Here is an 18,711-nt window from a genome sequence, read left to right on the forward strand (position 1 = left end):
CAGGCAGCCCTGTCTGAGAAGCCTCAGCACTGAATAAGAAAGTGCCTCAGCAAACTCTTCCCATTCTTTCCTGCTTTGAAATGGGAGGAGAAAAGAGGGAAGTAGTGAAAGAGGGGCAGGAGTGCCTTAGCCCTGAGCCCTGCCCTGCCCACCCCCACCATGTGGCTAGGCCGCAGACCACAGAGCAGGTAGTGCACCTTGGTGAGCCCGTCCTCCACCTCCACCTCAGCAACCCTGGGAACCAGCCCTTAGCATCCCTCAGGGTACCCTGAAGCCATAAAAGGTCACCTTCAGAAGGTTCCTTCAGTGTGGCTTTGCCAGGAAGGAGGCTAGGCCTGACCATCAGGGTCCCCATGATGGGGTTTCCTCCGACGAGGGCAGACGGCACAGGAAGAGGATCAAGGGTTTCTTCTCACCCTCTTTTCTACCACAGCCTGAGCCCCCTCCCAGCCCAGAGGCTCTGGGGAGTAGGGGGCAAGTCTTGGGCTCACAGCCAGCTGACAGGAAGGCTGTCCACCCTCCAACTGCAGCCTAAGGCCTGATGCAGCCCTCCTCCTGCCCCCAGGATAACCCTCGCCTCACCGAGGACTTTGTGGCCCACCTGGAGACTGAGCTGGAACAGTCCCGGCTGCGGGAGACGGAGACACTGGTGGCCCTGCGGGAGATGCAGGACAAGGTTCTGGACATGGAGAAGGTGCAGCTGGGCTGGCCGGTGCTGAGGGGGCTCTGGGGAAGGGGGTGGAGTGCTACATGCACTTGAGGTACATGACCAGGCCCGAGCCTAGGAGAAGGGCCTGCCAGGGGGACCGGGGCAGAGTGTCCTGGAATCCTATCTCCTACCCCAACATCCCCTGAGGAACCCAAGACTGCCTCCCCCATGGTCTCCATAGGAGAGTCAGAGCAGATGGGAAGCCACTCACCCATAAAACCCTCTCAAGTCCTAGAGGCACACACACACACACACACACACACACACACACACCAGGGCACACCCACCTCACGCACCAGGTACGGTGCCAGCAGTGTAGTGGCTTTCATGGACTTCCTGGACGGCCTGTCTCACCTTGCATACCCCCACCCGCACCTGGGACCTGGATTCCAGGAGGAAGGGAGTGGGAGAAGGCCTAGGCCCAGCAGGGCTACTTACCATGCCCACAACTCCATGGAGACATCACCCAGGGGCAACTAGGGGCCACCCTGTCCTGCCTGCAGCCCTCCCAGGTGTTGCTTCTATAGCTTCTCAGTCCCCATCAGCCAGCTCAGAGCTGGGCTTCCATCCACCTCCCTGCACATTTGAGGGAAATGTGAATTCAGTAGATCCTGCCTCTGTCCCAACTCCCAGTGATGCCCGAGGGTAGCAAACTGGATTTTGTTCCAAGAGTCCAGAACACAAATCTCTCAGCCCTGTGCCCTTGGGAGGCCAGAACAGGGCCTAGGCTGACCCTCAGTGGGTTCCTTGGAAGAAGGCCTGTCTGGGAGGGAGGCAGAGTACAAGGTGCTGAAGTCCAGTCTTCTCAGCTCCTGCTCAGGCAGGTCCTGGCTCTGGTCAAGAGCCCTGCAGGGGTAGATCTCAGATTCCCAGGTGGGTAAGCACCTGTCTTCATCCATCCTGCCTGATGTCTTCAGCAATAACATTTATAGAGGCCCCACACTTTACAGGGTTGGCTTAGGGCAGCTGCTGTTCTTAGAGCCATTTTATAGGTGAGGATCTGTAGCTGGGGCCACAAAGGTGGATCTGCTTGCCACAGGCTGGTCTACCTTCCCAATATATCCTGGGTCCAGGGTGCACCCTCTCCCAGCCGGGCTGCCCAAGGTGGAGCCCTGAAGAAACGAAGGGTGGCATCTTGGCCTAAAGGAAGAAGTGCTTGGCTGCCAGGTCCCCTAGGCTCTGACCACTCCTGTCCCTTTCAGAGGAACAGTTCACTGCCTGATGAGAACAACGTGGCCCAGCTACAAGAGGAGCTAAAGGCACTCAAGGTGCGGGAGGGCCAAGCAGTGGCCTCCGCCAGGGAGCTGAAGCTGCAGCTGCAGGAGCTCTCGGACACCTGGCAGGTGAGGACCTGGCCAGAGGTCAGAAAGCAGCCCTGCAATGAAGTTGGTCACCCTCTGGGCCTAGGCGGTCTTGGAGCCCCTGAGCTAACCACAGGGCTCTCTTGGCAGGCCCACCTGTCCCGTGGGGGCCGCTGGAAGGAGTCCCCACGGAAGCTGGTACTGGGCGAGCTGCAGGATGAGCTGATGAGCGTGCGTCTGCGTGAAGCCCAGGCTCTGGCAGACAGCCGTGAGCTTCGGCAGCGCGTGGTAGAACTCGAGACGCAGGTGGGCTGCAGCAAGCCTCTCAGGGAGGGACTTGGTGTCCACGCGTAGGCTCCTTGGCTAGGCTGTGACCCCCGCCTGTATGTTCTCCCTCCCCCAGGACCACATCCACCGCAACCTTCTGAACCGCGTGGAGGTGGAACGTGCGGCGTTGCAAGAGAAGCTGCAGTACTTGGCTGCGCAGAACAAGGGGCTGCAGACGCAGCTGAGCGAAAGCCGCCGCAAGCAGGCAGAGGCCGAGTGCAAGGTGCCGCCCTACTGGATCCCGCCTTCCCACCCCCACCCGTGCCTGCCTCGGCCTTGACCCACCCTCTCCCCACTGCCCTCAGAGCAAGGAGGAGGTGATGGCCGTGCGCCTGCGAGAGGCGGACAGCATGGCAGCGGTGGCTGAGATGCGGCAACGCATCGCCGAGCTGGAGATCCAGGTAAGTGACCAGGCAGGGCTGGGCGCAGAATCTGGGACAGGATGCTGCCTGACTGTGCCCTGGCTCACCTGCAGAGGGAGGAGGGCCGCATCCAGGGCCAGCTGAACCACTCCGACTCTTCGCAGTACATCCGTGAGCTCAAGGACCAAATCGAGGAGCTGAAGGCTGAGGTAAGCGCAAGAGGGGCCTAAGAGCCCTGTGTGTCGTGAGCTGGTGGGCAACCTTGAGTCAGTGCCTGGGGTGCAGGAGAAGAGGGTGTCCAGCAGCATGTGGGGCCACACTCCAACATTCCGGCATTCTGGTCCTGCCCCAGGTGCGGCTGCTGAAGGGCCCGCCGCCCTTCAAGGACCCATTGGCCTTCGATGGGCTAGGTCTGGTGCGGCACCTGGATGAAGACTCACTTCCGTCGTCAGACGAGGAGCTGCTGGGCGTTGGAGTGGGTGCAGCACTGCAGGATGCACTCTACCCGCTGTCCCCCCACAACGCACGCTTCTTCCGTCATCTGAAGCAGCCGGACAAGGACAGCGAGGGCAGCTCAGACAGCGATGCTGACGAGCTGGCCACACCCTATAGTCAGGGCCTGGACAACTGAGGCCCTATGCTTAAGCCCAGAGCCGGTGGGTGGGAGTTAGCAGGCGCCTCCTGGGGTCTCCAGGGCTACACTTAACAAACTTCACGCCCACCCCAAGGGTCGGGGCAGGGTGCAGAGGGTAGAGCCCAGTGCCTGAGGATCTTCAGGGTACCTGTCAAACCCACCCTCTCCAGCACTGCTTAACCATCTTGATCCATATCCCTCTGAGCCCAGTTACCTGGAGGGTCTGCTCCTTTTAACAGCAAGGGCACAAGAGGACACAGCGGTCCTAGGACTGGATAGCAGAAAGCTCACTCCTCCCACCAGGTCTCCTTCTGGGAGAAGGGTGGCCCTGCTGGGAAGGGCCCAGGAGCTGGAAGAAGCCTGAGGAAGAAGGGGCCACTCTGGGCTGGACTTAACACTCCAGGATGCCCCTGGGGATCCTTGGCTGCCAGGGACAGATGGCCAAGCTGGGCTTTCCTGCCTGATGCAGGCCTCTTGGCCCCTGAAACAGAAACCAAAGTCCCCCTACTGTGTGCAGGGCCACATGTGTTGTGTATGGCCAGCAGGAACCAGGCCAGGGCAGTGTCTGTCCCTGCTTCTCAGGGGGCCAGAGCAGCTATGAAGAAGTCATGAAACCCCTGTACCCAATCTTCCTATGTGAGATACCCCCATCACCCCATCTTGGTCAGTGATGGAGGGCCTCCCTCACCCAGGCTAGCCTCCTCTCCAGGGGGTCTCCAACCTCCCCTTCCCTGACTCCCTAGCCCCACCCTCCTACCAGGGCCAGGCCCCAGGGTAGGAGGCTGCCCAGAGAAGTTTTGTCCCCATGCCTCCCTTCTCATGGTGGTCCCATGGTCTGCAAAAAGTCAGAGCCAAGAATGGTGCCAAAGTCCAACAATGCCCCCCAGACCTCACCCCCCCAGAGCCCTCAGGGCTGATGCTCTCTGGGTTCCTAGAGCCTTTAGCAGCCTCACAAAGCAGTCTCTTTGGCACCTCCTAGAGTGGGGATCATGCTTCAGCGCCCCTTCCCAGTTGCCCACTTCTCAGTGTTACAAAGCCTGGGACCCAGGTGGGCATCACAGGGCTCTCCCTTACTGCCCACCACCGTTTTGCACACTGCCTGTTCACATGTCACCCAGGGGGGGATAGAAAATAAAGTGTATTTACACAATCATGGACAAGGGACACTGAGTGGGGCAGGCCTGGGAGTGCAGGAACTACAAATAGCCTCAGGGCCCCAGCTCCTTGTCCAGAAAAGCTGTAGGGAAAGGAGCAGGCTGTCCTTGTCCTTGGGAGCCTTCCAGAGAGGTAGAGGTCATAGAAGGCCAGCAGGGGGCCAAAGAGGTGCCCAGGTTGGCGTGCAGCATGATGAAGTAAAAAACGTTTGCTGGTTCAGTGTGAGCAAATGTGTGAGGCTTGAGAGAGGTGGTTAGTATGAAGGGAACAGGTCATAGAGGATTTTGGATGTCAGGCTCACAGATGGACCCTGATAGTCTGGCATTTTCAGAAGTGTGGCTCTGGAGATGGCAAGGATAAGCTGTAATTTCTCTCCTTGGCAATTCAGCTTGGGCCTTTCCTGGGAGATGTGTAGCAATTTGGGGTCTCAGAATCTGGTTGTGTTCATTGAACACACATTTTCTGAAGCCCTCTGGATGCTCTGCCCTGTGCCTGGTTCTAAGAGATCTCCAGGATAGTGGAGGTGACAGACACCAGTATGGGGGTAGGGACTGAGCCTTTATCCTGATGTGACAAGTGCCCAGTAGATGAATAAGCAAGGAGATCAGGGAAGGTTTCCTGGAGACCTGACACCAGCATGTAGGCCAAGACATGGCAGGGACCAGCAGGAAGCACATAATAAGAATAAACAGGAGGGGCCAGACCAGGAATGGGTTTCTCCAGTCAGAAGCAGGGTTTGTACTTTGAACCAAGGGCACTGGGGAGCCATGGAGGGCTCAGGTAAGGGGAACACCCTTAGATGTACCACAGTGTTGGGGTTCTGTTGAGGCCAGGGCAAAGGTCAAATTGAGCCAGGCAGTGGGGAGAGAATGGGGGCTTCCCTCAAGGAAGGGAGCCTGCTGAGCAGCAGGGCAGGATGCCGGTTATACACCAGGAAAGTCAGTTCCACATGTTGTCCCATCACACAACAGCCCCTGTGAGTCCATGTGAGTTGCATCATACAGAATTAACAGAGACCCTGACTCTCTCTCTCTTGCTTCCACAAGGTAATTCCATCCCAGTGGCTCCCTAGGATGGAGTTGGACCCCAGGGAGAGCTGTCTGAGATTCTACTCTGCTCCCTCTTGGGGCTGGCCTTGAGGCCCTGCTGCCCAGTAGGTCAGGAGCCAGCCCCCACTTTTGGGTTTGTCTCACATTCTGGGAAGAAGGACCCAGGGTCCTTCCCAGGACTCAGCTAGAAAGGGTACCTCTGGTTTGCCACTGAACTCAAGTGTGAGTGAGGGAGCATGCTGTGTGGTCCCACATACACACAATGTCTCCCAGGCTTATTTTTCCTCAGACCCTAGGTTGGGAGGCTGCCATGTCCAGGGTGGGGACAGGCAGGACTGGTTGATCTGTATCTGACAAACCTATCTACAGAGTGGACTATGAGGATTGGGTCTAGGGGCAGAAACAGGACTGAGGGCCCAAAACAAAGTCCCACTCTGTCCTTTTACCTGCCTTGATGGTTGTCCCTGCCAGGCATCATTCTTGAGGTAAAGGGCCTTTCCTTAGGGAGGAAAGACCTAGGCCTAGGGGTGTTTCTTGAAGAAGCACTTGGGAAGAAGGGCTTGGCTGGGGCTTGAAGAGCCCAGAGTCAGGGTGACCGGGCTCTGGGAGAAAGGGCAAGGAATTATGATCAGGGAGACATTGGTTGACACTGGTGAAGACCCCTGACTGTGGGGCACAGGCAAAGATGCCTGGCTGGAGGGGTTTGGGGAGAATACCCTAAGTTGGGAGGAAAGGTGAGGCCCATCGATTGGGAGCCATAAAGGGGTATGGTGAAGACACCTAGAAAGGATGGGACAATGAAGACACCCTGGTCTCCCACCCAGCCTTGGGAGAGGCTGCTCCTTCCCTACAGTGTCCTCCCATCCTGTCCCAGGAGGGCCCTACTCCCTATACTAAGTCCTTTAAAGGAAGCCCCTGCACAGCGCAGGCCTTCCCTGTGCCTCAGCCACTTCGGTAAGCAGAGAGCAGCACCCCCTCGGTGTGGAGGTCCAAGAGGGAACAGAGAGGCCAGAGGTTTCAGGCCACCCCTCTCTCCATCCAGCACATCCGGACATGCAAGGTAAAAGGGTGCACACTGGGAGTAGTAGCCCTTGGACTCCCAGCGAGTTCCTCCCGTGCCTTCCTCTCCCCAGGAGTGCTGACTCCCCTGGCCTACTGTGGGGAGAGCTTGAGTCCTTTGTTCTTTTTTTTTTTTTTTTTTTTTTATTAATTTTTAGAGAGAGAGGAGAGAGAGAGAGAGAGAGAAGGGGAGGGAGGAGCAGGAAGCATCAACTCCCATATGTGCCTTGACCGGGCAAGCCCAAGGTTTCGAACCGGCAACCTCAGTGTTCCAGGTCGATGCTTTATCCCACTGCGCCACCACAGGTCAGGCGAGTCCTTTGTTCTTGCTGGCCATGCACTAGCTCATCCACTTGGTGGCGCAACCGCACCAGGGTTCCTCCTGCACCCAAAGTTTTCACAGGAAGAAACAAACATTCATACACGTGGGAGGGAGTGTAGCACTAAGTGACCACGCTCGGTACCCCCAGGTTCCACCGCAAGCCTGGCTCCCACGACAACAGGAAAGGCTCACAGGCTGCAGTGCCCCGGCTTTATTGCAAACTCGGGCTGTGCGCGGTAGACAATACACTAGACAAGGGATGGGGCCTAGGCTCAGGGACCGTATGGGAGTCGAGGTGAGCATGTCCTAGAAGACCAAAGGGGTGAAGCTCAAAATTCTAAGGCTCTAGGGAGCTGAGACCAATCCACGGAGATCTGGACTCCAGAAAAAGGGATCTAAGACAAAGGCATAACTGGAGGAGGGGCGGGTGCTAAAGCAGGGGTGAAGTGTGACAGGAGGAGCTAGGGTCTGGCTCAGTGGAAGGTCTCCACCTCCACCACAGTCCAGTCACCCTGCGGGGAAGCCACGTCGTCCGGGGAGAAGCTGGTGACCGAGGTGATGCTGGCGCGGGACTCGTCCAGGGGAGACAACAGTTCGGCCCAGCGACCCAATTCAGCATCACTGAGAGCAGTCCGGGCGCCCCCCGCTCCACCGCCACTCCCAGAGCTACCCCGGCCACTGCCGCTGTCTCCAGCGGCACCTTCGGCCGCCGCTAACAGCAGAGTCCGGCTCAGCAGGTGCTGCACGACGCTTGCTTGCAGAGCCCCCAGCGGCAACTCGCCCAGACGCTCAGGCTTCACGCCGAGCGAGGCCGCCCCCGTCCCGGTTCCAGCCGCCGCTTTCCCACTACCCGCGCTGGGCCCGGACCCGGAATCCAGAGCTCCTTCGGCAGAGGTCGCCGACTCGGGCCTTTCAGCCTCGTAGATTGTGCACAGGCCATCAGCAGAGGGAGGCCAAGGAAGGGGCACTACTGTAACGAGAAACACCAAGCTAGGCAGAGGGAGCCGGAAGCCCCGCCCTAAACCCAACTGCCCCGCCTTATACCCCGCCCACCTGAGTTCTCGTTGTCTCGCCCCTCCCACAGCTCCATGGGTTCCAGAGGGCTGCTTACCAGGGGTGCCGCGGACCGACAGCGGCGGAGCGGGACCTCGGCTCCAGATGGCCGGGTGGCAAGCGGCAAGCTCCGCGTCGGGGGCCGGGGAGGCTGCGGCGCCACCCTCGGGCCCGCTATCGTAGCCGCGAAGCTCCTCCGGTGTGCTTGTGGCGCTGCTGCTATGGCCCGCCAGGTCCGGACCGCTGAGCGTACTGGACGGGCTGCGCGACGGCGGTGGCGGCGGGGCCGAGGCCAGCGCCAGGCTCAGCCGTGGACCCGGGAGCGGGACATCGGGACCCGGGGTTGGGGGACGGCATGGGGCCTGAAGAGAGGGTGAGGCAGGGGGTGTGGTGGAGGATTGCAGAGGGGGCAAGGCCAGAGGTTGGGTTTGCACAGGAGCCATAGCCAGGAAAGAAGGAATGGACTGCAAAGGAGACATGGTCAGAGAGGAAGTGGCCTGCAGAGGTGGTGAGCCCAGAGAAAGTGAGACCTGTGGAGGGGGCAGGGTTGGAGAAGAGGGAGTGGCCTGAAGAGAAAGTGTGGCCAGAGAAAATGGACTTTGTGGAGGGGGCGTGGCCAGGGGAGTAGGAGGGGCTTGCAGAGCTGGTGCGGCCCCAAAATGGGGCTGTAAAGAGGGCAGGGCCAGGGAGGGTGTGGCCTGAAGACAGGGCGAGGCCAGGGGTGGGGTCTGCGGTGGAGGCGTGGCCATGGGAGGAGGAGCCTGCGAGGGGGATGTGGCTAGACAAGGGTCCTGCGTGGGAGGTATGGCCAGTGTATTCGGCTCCGCCTGGAGAGGGTGCGGAGACAGAGGACTGGCCAGTGCAGGGGGCGTGGTCAGAGCAGAAAAGTCCTGCAGTGAGTCTTTGGCTATGGGAGAGGGTAAGTTTCGCAGAGACCTTGCTTGAGAAAGAGAGACTTGTAGAGGGGGCGTGGCTGGTGGCAGAGGAGCCGACAAAGGAGTCGGAAGAGGGGGTAAAGGCAAAGAAACCTGGGTGGGGGACGTACCCTGAAGAGGGGATGAGCCTGAAGAAGAAAGTGGAACCAGAAAAGTGGCCGTAGGAGAGGAGGGTGCCTCCCCAGAGGATGTACCCAGGTGTGTGAATGGAGCTTGCAAAGGGCTTGTGGCTGGCGGAGAGGGGTGGGTCCACGGAGCGACTGGAGCAGAGGGAGGTGGGACTAGAGCAAAGGGCGTGGCCCAAGGACTGGAGGCCTGGGAAGAAGGCGTGGTCAATGGAGAGGTAAGGGGTAGGTCCCGCAGAGGAGTGGCTGTGATCTGGTTAGGCGGTGGCAGTTGTGCGGTCTGACAGGGTGGAGACGATACGGCCAGAGGAGAAAGGCTCTGCAGGATGGCTGCGCCCTTCCTTGGGGTTGAGGCCTGCGAAGGGCGCAGAGCCTGCAGCCCTTTCGACTTGGCCTGCGACGGCTGCCCCAGAGCTCGAGGTGTTCCACCCAGCAAGGTCTGGGAACGGGCTGGGGAGGACAAAGGGGTGGTGCTGGAGCCCAGGGGGCGGGAGACTGGCCTCTGGAGGCCCCCGCAGGAGCTAGGTCGACTCCTGGCAGCAGAGCTCGTCTCCGTGGTGCTGCGCTCCGGGGCACTGCTCACTGATTTCCTTAGGGTTTCGGTCAGGGGTCGGGACCGAGCATTTGGAGCTGCCCGGGGGAGTCCCACCTCAGCGCCTGCACCCCGAGACCGACGGGAGATGGCGGAGGAAGGGGCGCCTGGGGTAGGCCCGGAAGAATCTAGGAACAAAGCAGAAGGCCAAAGGGTCACTTCCAGGTTGGTCCCCCTCACTGCCCAAGATCCCCTCTCCTCTCCAGATCACGTACCTCTCCGTGCTCCCGCACCCAGGGCACTCCTAGGGGGTTCTGGAATTTTTCCTCTGTCCATAGGTTCCTCAGCTGGGGGCTGGAGCCCTTTCTTCCCAAGAGGACCTAGCCTGGGCAGGGAGGGAAGGACGTGCTCAGGGCAGAGCCCCCCACTCCGCCCCGTTCCTTGTTTGACCTCCAAAGTTCACATGTCCACATTTTCTCATCTCATTTAATAGGGCATATAGGCTGTCGGCTGTCTTTCACCCAATTTGCACCTAGTGATCTGCAAGTGTACCCACCCCCCAATTCATGTGTAAAATGATTCCAGAGAGTGACACCAACCCTTGCCTTGGGGACAAGGGTGGGTGTGTTACCTGGTGGTCCCGCTGGCACGTCCAGGGCTGGAGGTAGAGCCTGGTCCAGGGGTCTTGGCAGGGGTCAGCTCCCCTCTCCCGCTTGTTGGTGCCCTGGAGGCTGGAGAGAGAAGGCTAAGTCAAAGCGGTGCCCGAGAAAGCACGGGGGTCTGGTACCTCAGAAGGTAAGGGGGACAGGCGGATGGGGTCGGAGTCGGGGAAAGAAGCTGGGATACCTGTCCTCCCGGGGCCTGTCCTAGGGCTCCGCGTAGGTCCCACCTGAGGAACAGCTTCCGGGAGAGCAGCTGCCTGGATGCCCCCTTCTCGCTCACTCACGGGTCCTCGCCCCGCACCTCCTGCTGCTCCCAGAACTCGGAGGGCCGTGGGAATTCCTGGGGGAGGGGGTCGAGGAGACGTTGGTGTCCTGGGGGTTTTCCGAAGTCCCGGAGAGCGAGAAGCCGTCATCCGCACAGCGGCCCCTGCCCTGGGTTTGTTCCTCTTGTCCATCCCGTACCTGATGAGGAGACAGACCGGTCAGCGTCCCTGGTCTTGGACTGTTATGCAGCCTGCAGGGACCTGAGTTCTGGCACCTCGCCGCCCCTTCCCCAGCGTCGCTACTCATGAGCGCTCAAACCTCGGCTTCGATCTACGATCTACTCCCTTCCATCCAACCACCTACTCACCAGCCCAGCTGCTCAAGTTATCCCCAAGTCCCGCCCTCAACACCCTCTTCCAGGCCCTGCCTGCCCCAGCCCACCCCCCTTGTCCTATCTCTGCTCCCTTCCAAGACCCGAAATCCACGCCCTTTCCTCCCCCCGTCCTCCTCCCCCCAGGGAGTCAAACCGCGAGCTTCTGAAACGGGACTGTTACAGGCACCAGATGGGGAATGGGGACGGGAGCGGACCCCTAGGTGTCCCCTCGCCAGCCTCGAGGGAAGCCAGCACCTGCCGGGAGAAGAAGCGGCCCTGGCTAAACGCTCACCCGCTCAGGGAGACAAAGACCGCGTCCGGAGCGCTTCCTCCCTGGCCCAGCCTTCCCGAATCCACGCCGCCCAGTCCACCTGCTAGCACCGGGCTCACCACCGGCTCGAGTCTTCCACCGCTCCACACAGGGTCGCCTGGGGTGGGGCTGTGTGGCAGCTCTGTGGCTGCCGCACGCAGCCAGCAGGCGAGGGGAGGGGGCTGCGGGCGGTGGCGCAAGGAGCCAGGCCCGCCCCTCCACGGGCGGGCTAGGAAGACTGGAGGCGCAGGCGCTGGATCCAGACTAGGGAGGCGACGGGAGCGCTCAGGGGGTAGTAGAGAGGTGTGCGCTAGAGGGAGGGGCGGCTACTCCGCGGCTGCGCCTGAGTACTTGTGACCTAACCCGAAGGGACTGGGGTGGAGGGTGGGGGGGATCCCTTGAGGTTACCAATCTGCCCCCCCCCACACACACACACACATGGCCCTGGCAACCAGGGGGCGGGTCCATCGCCCCTCCTGCCCCATCGACCAATCGTTCTCCCTGCTTTCTGTCCTGGCCTTAGCGACCAAAGAGGCCCTGGAAGAGGCATCCGCCCCTCTTAGACCAAAGGCTTTCCCAGACCCCAGAAAACCCTACCTGGTGGTGGAAGGATTAATGGGTGAATGTAGCCCTGGGAATTTAGGGGCAAACCCCGAATTTGGAGGAAGAGAGGAAGAAGATCAAGAGGGAGAGAGAAACTGAGTATGGTGAGAGGTGACCCAGCCTTCTGCAAAGCTAGATACCTCCCTCCTCCACATGAAGGGGCAAGGTGAGGTCTGTAAAGGCTTCCTGGCAGAGCCAGGCTTTGAGAGGCCAAGGTTTTCGGAGGTGTTAAAACTGGTGCATGAAGGAACCAAGAAGCTCCTGTCCAAGGTTTCCCAGTCCAGCCGGTGGGAGTGGAATGTGTCATTCTTTTTTTCTTTTTCTCTCTCTCTTTTTTTTTTTTTTTGGTATTTTTCTGAAGTTGGAAACGGGGAGGCAGTCAGACAGACTCCCACATGCGCCTGACCAGGATCCACCCGGCATGCCCACCAGGGGGCGATGCTCTGTTGCAACCAGAGGCATTCTAGCGCCTGAGGCAGAGGCCATAGAGCCATCCTCAACGCCGGGTCAACTTTGCTCCAATGGAGCCCTGGCTGCGGGAGGGGAAGAGAGAGACAGAGAGGAAGGAGAGGGGGAGGGGTGGAGAAGCAGATAGGCGCTTCTCCTGTGTGCCCTGGCCAGGAAGCAAACCTGGGACTCCTGCATGCCAGGCCGACGCTCTACCACTGAGCCAACCGGCCAGGGCCGACGTGTCATTCTGATAACTTCACTGACCAGTGCAGGGATCTCAGTGGATGAACGTGATAGGGGACTGTGGCATGGAGAGCATGGGAGGAAGATGGCCATCCTCAGATGTCCTGTGCTGTCCTACTGAGGCCAGGTGCCTTCCCACACTTCTATGTTCCCCATGTATATACTGTATATACTGTGCTTTCTGCCCCATGCCTGTCTGTCCAAACACTTAGCCAGCTACCCCATCCCAAGGAACCAGCTCCCTCTGCCCCCCTGCCTTTCCCCATCACATGCACACACAAGCAACAGGAGAAGCTCATCCTTGCCTGGAGTTCAGGAGGCTTCCAAGCATAGAACCACTTGGCACCTATACGAAACTATCATGGGGGTGGAGGGAATGAGGATGAACTTAACTAGGTGTATGCAAGCCATGAAAGTCGGGTTTTTTGTTTGTTTGGTTGGTTTGTTTGTTTTTAAAACTCAGATCAGTTGAATTCCACATTGAAGAAAGTTGGGTTTTTTATTTTTTGTAATACAAGAGCCTGTATAAACTTAGATTGCAGAGACACCCACCTCGAGGGTGGCCATCTCCAATAAACACATTGCCAGCCACACAAGTACATGCAGAGTAAGGGCCAGGCTGCCTCCCTGGTGGAGGCTCCTTTGTTGTAGAGACATTGGTTAACTGTTTGGGCCATTTCTTTTTCTTTCCATGCTTTAAAATCATTAATGTAGAGTGAGGCCTTGCCCTGGCAGGATAGCTTGGTTGCTTAGAGTATGGTCCCAAAATATAGAGGTTGTCGGTTCAATCTCCAATCAGGGTACATACAGAAACAGATTGATGTTCTGTCTCTCTCCCTTCCTGTCTCTTTAAAATCAATTAAAAAGAAAAAAAAAGAGTGAGTTGTTGAAATCTTAGGCCTCTACCCCAATTAAAGAACCCCAGGCCACTTTCACTTTCTCATTCACTCTCTCTCTCCCCCTCTTACCCTACCCTCCCTCACCCATAACCTCACTGTATGGCCCCCGGTGTGCTATATAGTTTCCAGGTCCTGCAAAGCATCTTGCAATCACAATAAAACCTCCAGGGCTGTTCCAGTCACAACACTGGTTAATAATAGGCTGAGACTGTCCCAAACACTCAGATGTGGCTGGTAGCAGGGGTTTGCATTTTCTCACTTAAGGAGTTGTGTTCGCAGTTGAGGTTCAGGGAATGGAAGAAAGAGAGAGAGAGGCCAAGGTCAGAACTGAATACCCTGCTTTGGCCAGTGCAAGGCAATCTTCAGAACCCATTCTTTCAATGAACTATTCCTTCAGCTTGAGAGAAGTGCTCCTCACAGCCCCCCAAGGCACTGCTCTCTGGATCAGATTAGTCTAGGCCTCAACTTATCCCCAGGTTGACTAAGAATCCCCTGTGTGAGTCCCTTCTGGCATGACAGCATCCTGGTTCCCCTGCCTGCCTGCTCACCCATTCACCAGCAGTACTCTCCTCAGTCACATCTGTCTGCCCAGAGACCTGCCCTGCTCTCTTCTATGGCACAAAGGTCCCTGCAAAGCTAAACTAAACCCATCCTGCATTGCTTTCTTTCCTTTTTAATTTTTACTTATTGATTTTTAGACAGAGAGAAGGAGGAAAAGAGAAAGAAAAAACATCAACTTGTTGTTTTACTTTACACATTCATTGGTTGATTCTCAAATGTACCCTGAGGATCAACCCCATAAACTGGGTGCATTGGAATGATGTGCCGATCTACCAAGCTACTTGGCCAGGGCCCACCTGCATTTCACTGAGGTCTGGACTCAACCCCTCCTACAAATAAGAACATTTCTCAAATCTGGCCTATCCACAAGGGTATGGATTACACAAACCAAACATACCGTGCAATCCCTATAATGGAATACTCCTCAGCAATGAAAAGCAAACTACTAAGACATTCAAACAGGAACAAATCTCAGGAACACTGTGCTGAAAATCAATGAACAACTAAAGTAAAGCAACTACGAGCTGAAGCTTCTCTTCCTTACTTTCTCTCTCCCTCTCTCTCTAAAATAAATAAATAAATATAATCTTTAAAGAGATGACATCTCATCAGTTTACAAAAAATTGCCTGACCTGTGGTGGAGCAGTGAACAAAATGTCGACTGGAATGCTGAGGTCACTGGTTTGAAACCCAAGGCTTGCCCGGGTTAAGGCACATACGAGAAGCAACTACTACGAGTTGATGCTTCCCACTCATCCCCCATTGTCTCCCTCTCTCAAATCAATAAATAAAATCTCATTTTAAAAAAGAAAAACCGCCTGACCAGGCGATGGCGCAGTGGATAGAGCGTCGGACTGGGATGCAGAAGACCCAGGTTCGAGACCCCGAGGTCGCCAGCTTGAGTGCGGGCTCATCTGGTTTGAGGAAAAGCCCACCAGCTTGAACCCAGGGTCGCTGGCTCCAGCAAGGGTTTACTCGGTCTGCTGAAGGCCCGTGGTCAAGGCACATATGAGAAAGCAATCAATGAACAACTAAGGTGTTGCAACGTGCAATGAAAAACTAATGATTGATGCTTCTCATCTCTCTCCGTTCCTGTCTGTCCCTGTCTATCCCTCTCTCTGACTCACTCTCTGTCTCTGTAAAAAAAAATAAAAAAGAAAAAAAAGAAAAACCTTCCAATAAATAAAAGAAGCCCACACACATACAGCCTTCACTGTATGATTCCATTTATAGAACATTCTGGAAAATGCAAGCTAATCTATTGTGACAGAAAGCAAAACCATGACTGCTGGGAGAAGATAGGGAAAGAAGACTGTTGGATCACCCATTGTAGCCACTCTCAGATTCTTGACCCTCAGGAACTGTGAGACAATGCATGCTTGTTTTAAGCTACTAGGTTTGGGGATAATTTGTTATGCAGCAATAGCTAACTACCTCAGGTTCACAAAACCTTAGAAGATAGGGTATTAAATATAAGTGTTGGTGAAAATGTGGAGAAATGGCAAAACTTGTGTACTATTGGTGGGAAAGTAAAATGGTGCAGCTGTTATGAAAGACAGTATGGAGCCTGACCAGGCAGTGGCGCAGTGGATAGAGCATCTGACTGGGATGCGGAAAGACCCAGGTTCGAGACCCCGAGGTCGCCAGTTTGAGTGCAGGCTCATCTAGTTTGAGCAAAAGCTCACCAGCTTGGACCCAAGGTCGCTGGCTCGAGCAAGGGGTCACTAGGTCTGCTGAAGGCCCATGGTCAAGGCACATAGAAAAGGCAATCAATGAACAACTAGGGTGTCGCAATGAAAGGCTGATGATTGATGCTTCTCATCTCTCTCTGTTCCTGTCTGTCCCTATCTATCCCTTTCTCTGACTCTCTCTGTCTCTGTAAAAAAAAAAAAAAAAGACAGTATGGAGAGTCCTCAAAATATTAAGCAGAGAGCTTGGCCAGTGGTGGCGCTGTGGATAGAGCACTGACCTAAAATACTGAGGTCCCAGGTTGGAAACCCTGAGTTCACTGGCTTGAGCACAGACTCATCAGGCTTGAGCAGGCTCACCAGCTTGAGAACATGGTTGCCAGCTTGAACATGGGATCATAGACATGATCCTATGCTCACTGGCTTGAGCCCAAAGGTCTCTTGCTTGAGAATGAGCTCCCTGGTCAAGGCATGTATGAGCAAACAATGAACTAGAGTGACACAATTATGAGGATTGATGCTTCTCATCTCTCTCCCTTTCTCTCTCTCTCTCTCTCTCTCTGTCTCTCTCTCAAAAAAATAAATAAACAATTACCACATGATCCAGCAATTCCACCCAAAATTGAAAGCAGGGACTTCAAGAGATATTTACACACTGTATCCACAGCAGCATTATCCACACTGGCCAAAAGATGGAAGCAACCCAAGTGTCCATCGATGGATGAATGAATAAACAAAATGTGGTCCACCCATACAATGGAAAATTATTCAGCCTTAAAAAGAAAAGAAATTGCCTGACCAGGTGGTGGTGCAGTGGATAGACTGTCAGACTGGGATGCAGAGGACCCAGGTTTGAGACCCTGAGGTCTCCAGCTTGAGCGTGGGCTTATCTGGTTTGAGCAAGGGGTCACTGGCTCGACTGGAGCCCCGCCCCCCAGTCAAGGCACATATGAGAAAGCATTCAATGAACAGCCAAGGTGCTGCAGTGAAGAATTGATGCTTCTCATTTCTCCTCCTTCCTCTCTGTCCCTATCTGTTCCTCTCTCTGACTCTATCTCTGTCAAAAAAAAAAAAAAAAAAAAAAAAAAAAGGAGCCTGACCAGGCGGTGGCTCAGTGAATAGAGCATTGGACTGGGATGCAGAGGACCCAGGTTCGAGGCAACGAGGTCACCAGCTTGAGCGTGAGCTCATCTGGTTTGAGCAAAAAAAAAAAAAAAAAAGGCCACTAGCTTGAACCCAAGGTTGCTGGCTCCAGCAAGTGGTTACTTGGTCTGCTGAAGGCCTGCAGTCAAGGCACATATGAGAAAACAATCAATGAACAACTAAGGTGTTGCAACGTGCAATGAAAAACTAATGATTGATGCTTCTCATCTCCGTTCCTGTCTGTCTGTCCCTGTCTAACCCTCTCTCTGACTCTCTGACTCACTCTCTGTCTCTGTAAAAAAAAAAAAAAAAAAAGAATTGTCTCAAAAAAATAAAAAAGAATTTCCTTTTTTTTTTTTTTAATTTATTTTTTACAGAGACAGAGAGTGAGTCAGAGTCCAATGCTCTATCCACTGAGCCACCGCCTGGTCAGGCTCCTTTTTTATTTTATTTTTATTTTTTTGACAGAGATAGAGTCAGAGAGAGGAACAGATAGGGACAGACAGACAGGAAGGAGGAGAAATGAGAAGCATCAGTTCTTCACTGCAGGACCTTGGCTGTTCATTGATTGCTTTCTCATATGTGCCTTGACTGGGGGGTGGGGCTCCAGTCGAGCCAGTGACCCCTTGCTCAAACCAGATAAGCCCACGCTCAAGCTGGAGACCTCAGGGTCTCAAACCTGGGTCCTTTGCATCCCAGTCTGACACTCTATCCATTGCCCCACCGCCTGGTCAGGCTTTTTTTTTTTTTTTAAATAAGATTTTATTTATTCTTTTTGGAGGAGAGGGAAAGATAAGGGGGAGGAACAGGAAGCATCAACTCCCACAATTGCCTTGACCAGGCAAGCTCAGGGACCTGAACCGGCAACCTCAGTGTTCCAGGTCGTCGCTCCATCCACTGCGCCACCACAAGTCAGGTAAGGAAGGAAATTCTGACACAGGCTATGATATGGATAAAACTTGAAGATATTATGCTGATTGAAATAAACCAGTCACAAAAGGACAAACACTGTGTGATTCCACTTATATGAGGTTCCCTAAGGCGTCAAATCCAGAGTCAGAAAGTAGGTGGTGGGTGCCAGAGCCTGGGAAGGGGATAGAGAATTAGTGTTTAATGGGGACAGCGTTTCAGTTTGGGATGATGAAAAAGTTCTAGAAATGGATGGTGAGGAGGGTTGCAGAACACTGTGAACGTACTTAAAACCACTGAACTAGACACTTAAAAATGGTTAGGATGATAAGTTCTGTTATAGATACTTTACTACAATTTTTTTAAAGCTGGTTATTATTGATGTGGGAAAACTCACCCGTTCCCAGTGGTAACATAATGTGAACAGCCTTTTTGGAGAACAACTGGAAAGCATTGTGGGGATGTGTGTTCTATGGCCCAGTCATTCCACTCAGCATTTTGCTGCAGGTGCCTGAGAGCCCCTCCATATCACTTGAGCACCCACAGCTCCCACATGGAGGGAAGGTCAAAACTACCAGGGAGTTAATGCCCTTCCATCCCTCTTCTCCAGAGCGGCCTTCAGCCAAGACAAGCAGGACCTGGTACATCAGCACTTCAACTCCTAACTGGGAGGTGCCTTCCACCATCTCCCAGACTTCACCAGAAGAAGGGAGCCCCAGCTGCCCTCAGTGGCAACCTGCTCATTTATCCTCATTGATGTAACCTTATTAAGGCTTAATGGCTTTGCTCCCTTCCCAGTTTCACTTACCCACTGTCCCACCATTAATACTTACTGGGAACACCTCTCAAACAAACTATTTGCATCCAATTCTTTGTCTTATGGTCTGCAACTATACTACTCACAAAAATTAGGGGGTATTTTATAGCTTCATATTCATTTTGAAATAGCCCTTAATTTTTGTGAGCAGTATAGAAGAACCTGAATTAAAATAACAGCTCAATTATCTACCCATCCATCATTAACTCAGTGTCCACCACTGTGT

General features: G+C 55.0%; 2 protein-coding genes across 6 annotated transcripts in view; one reads left to right on the plus strand and one right to left on the minus strand.

Annotated features, from left to right (window-relative positions):
* The window catches only part of EVI5L (ecotropic viral integration site 5 like), a 34,264-nt gene extending 29,778 nt beyond the window's left edge, over window positions 1–4,486 (plus strand). For all 4 annotated transcript variants that reach the window (XM_066266524.1, XM_066266529.1, XM_066266536.1 and 1 more), the window contains 7 exons: window positions 566–694; window positions 1,912–2,052; window positions 2,161–2,316; window positions 2,414–2,560; window positions 2,643–2,738; window positions 2,813–2,908; window positions 3,052–4,486. In XM_066266524.1, the coding sequence (XP_066122621.1) occupies window positions 566–694; window positions 1,912–2,052; window positions 2,161–2,316; window positions 2,414–2,560; window positions 2,643–2,738; window positions 2,813–2,908; window positions 3,052–3,330 (1,044 nt within the window). In that variant the 3' untranslated portion in view covers window positions 3,331–4,486. The remainder of the gene's footprint in view (window positions 1–565; window positions 695–1,911; window positions 2,053–2,160; window positions 2,317–2,413; window positions 2,561–2,642; window positions 2,739–2,812; window positions 2,909–3,051) is intronic.
* A 2,630-nt stretch (window positions 4,487–7,116) lies between these two features.
* Window positions 7,117–12,230, minus strand: PRR36 (proline rich 36). Of its 2 annotated transcripts, XM_066266543.1 has the most exons (6): window positions 11,155–12,229; window positions 10,410–10,687; window positions 10,195–10,294; window positions 9,839–9,948; window positions 8,030–9,751; window positions 7,117–7,888 (listed from the first exon to the last, which is right to left on the minus strand). In XM_066266543.1, exons 2-6 carry the CDS (start codon window positions 10,678–10,680, stop codon window positions 7,392–7,394), a joined length of 2,700 nt encoding a protein of 899 aa, XP_066122640.1. In that variant the 5' UTR covers window positions 10,681–10,687; window positions 11,155–12,229; the 3' UTR covers window positions 7,117–7,391. The 2 variants fall into 2 exon arrangements, with proteins under 2 accessions (XP_066122640.1, XP_066122642.1); XM_066266545.1 differs by having other exon boundaries at window positions 7,117–7,885; window positions 10,410–12,230.
* Between the last annotated feature and the right edge of the window lie 6,481 nt (window positions 12,231–18,711).

Source organism: Saccopteryx bilineata, chromosome 1 (genome assembly GCF_036850765.1).
Source record: "Saccopteryx bilineata isolate mSacBil1 chromosome 1, mSacBil1_pri_phased_curated, whole genome shotgun sequence".
Lineage (NCBI taxonomy): Eukaryota > Metazoa > Chordata > Mammalia > Chiroptera > Emballonuridae > Saccopteryx > Saccopteryx bilineata.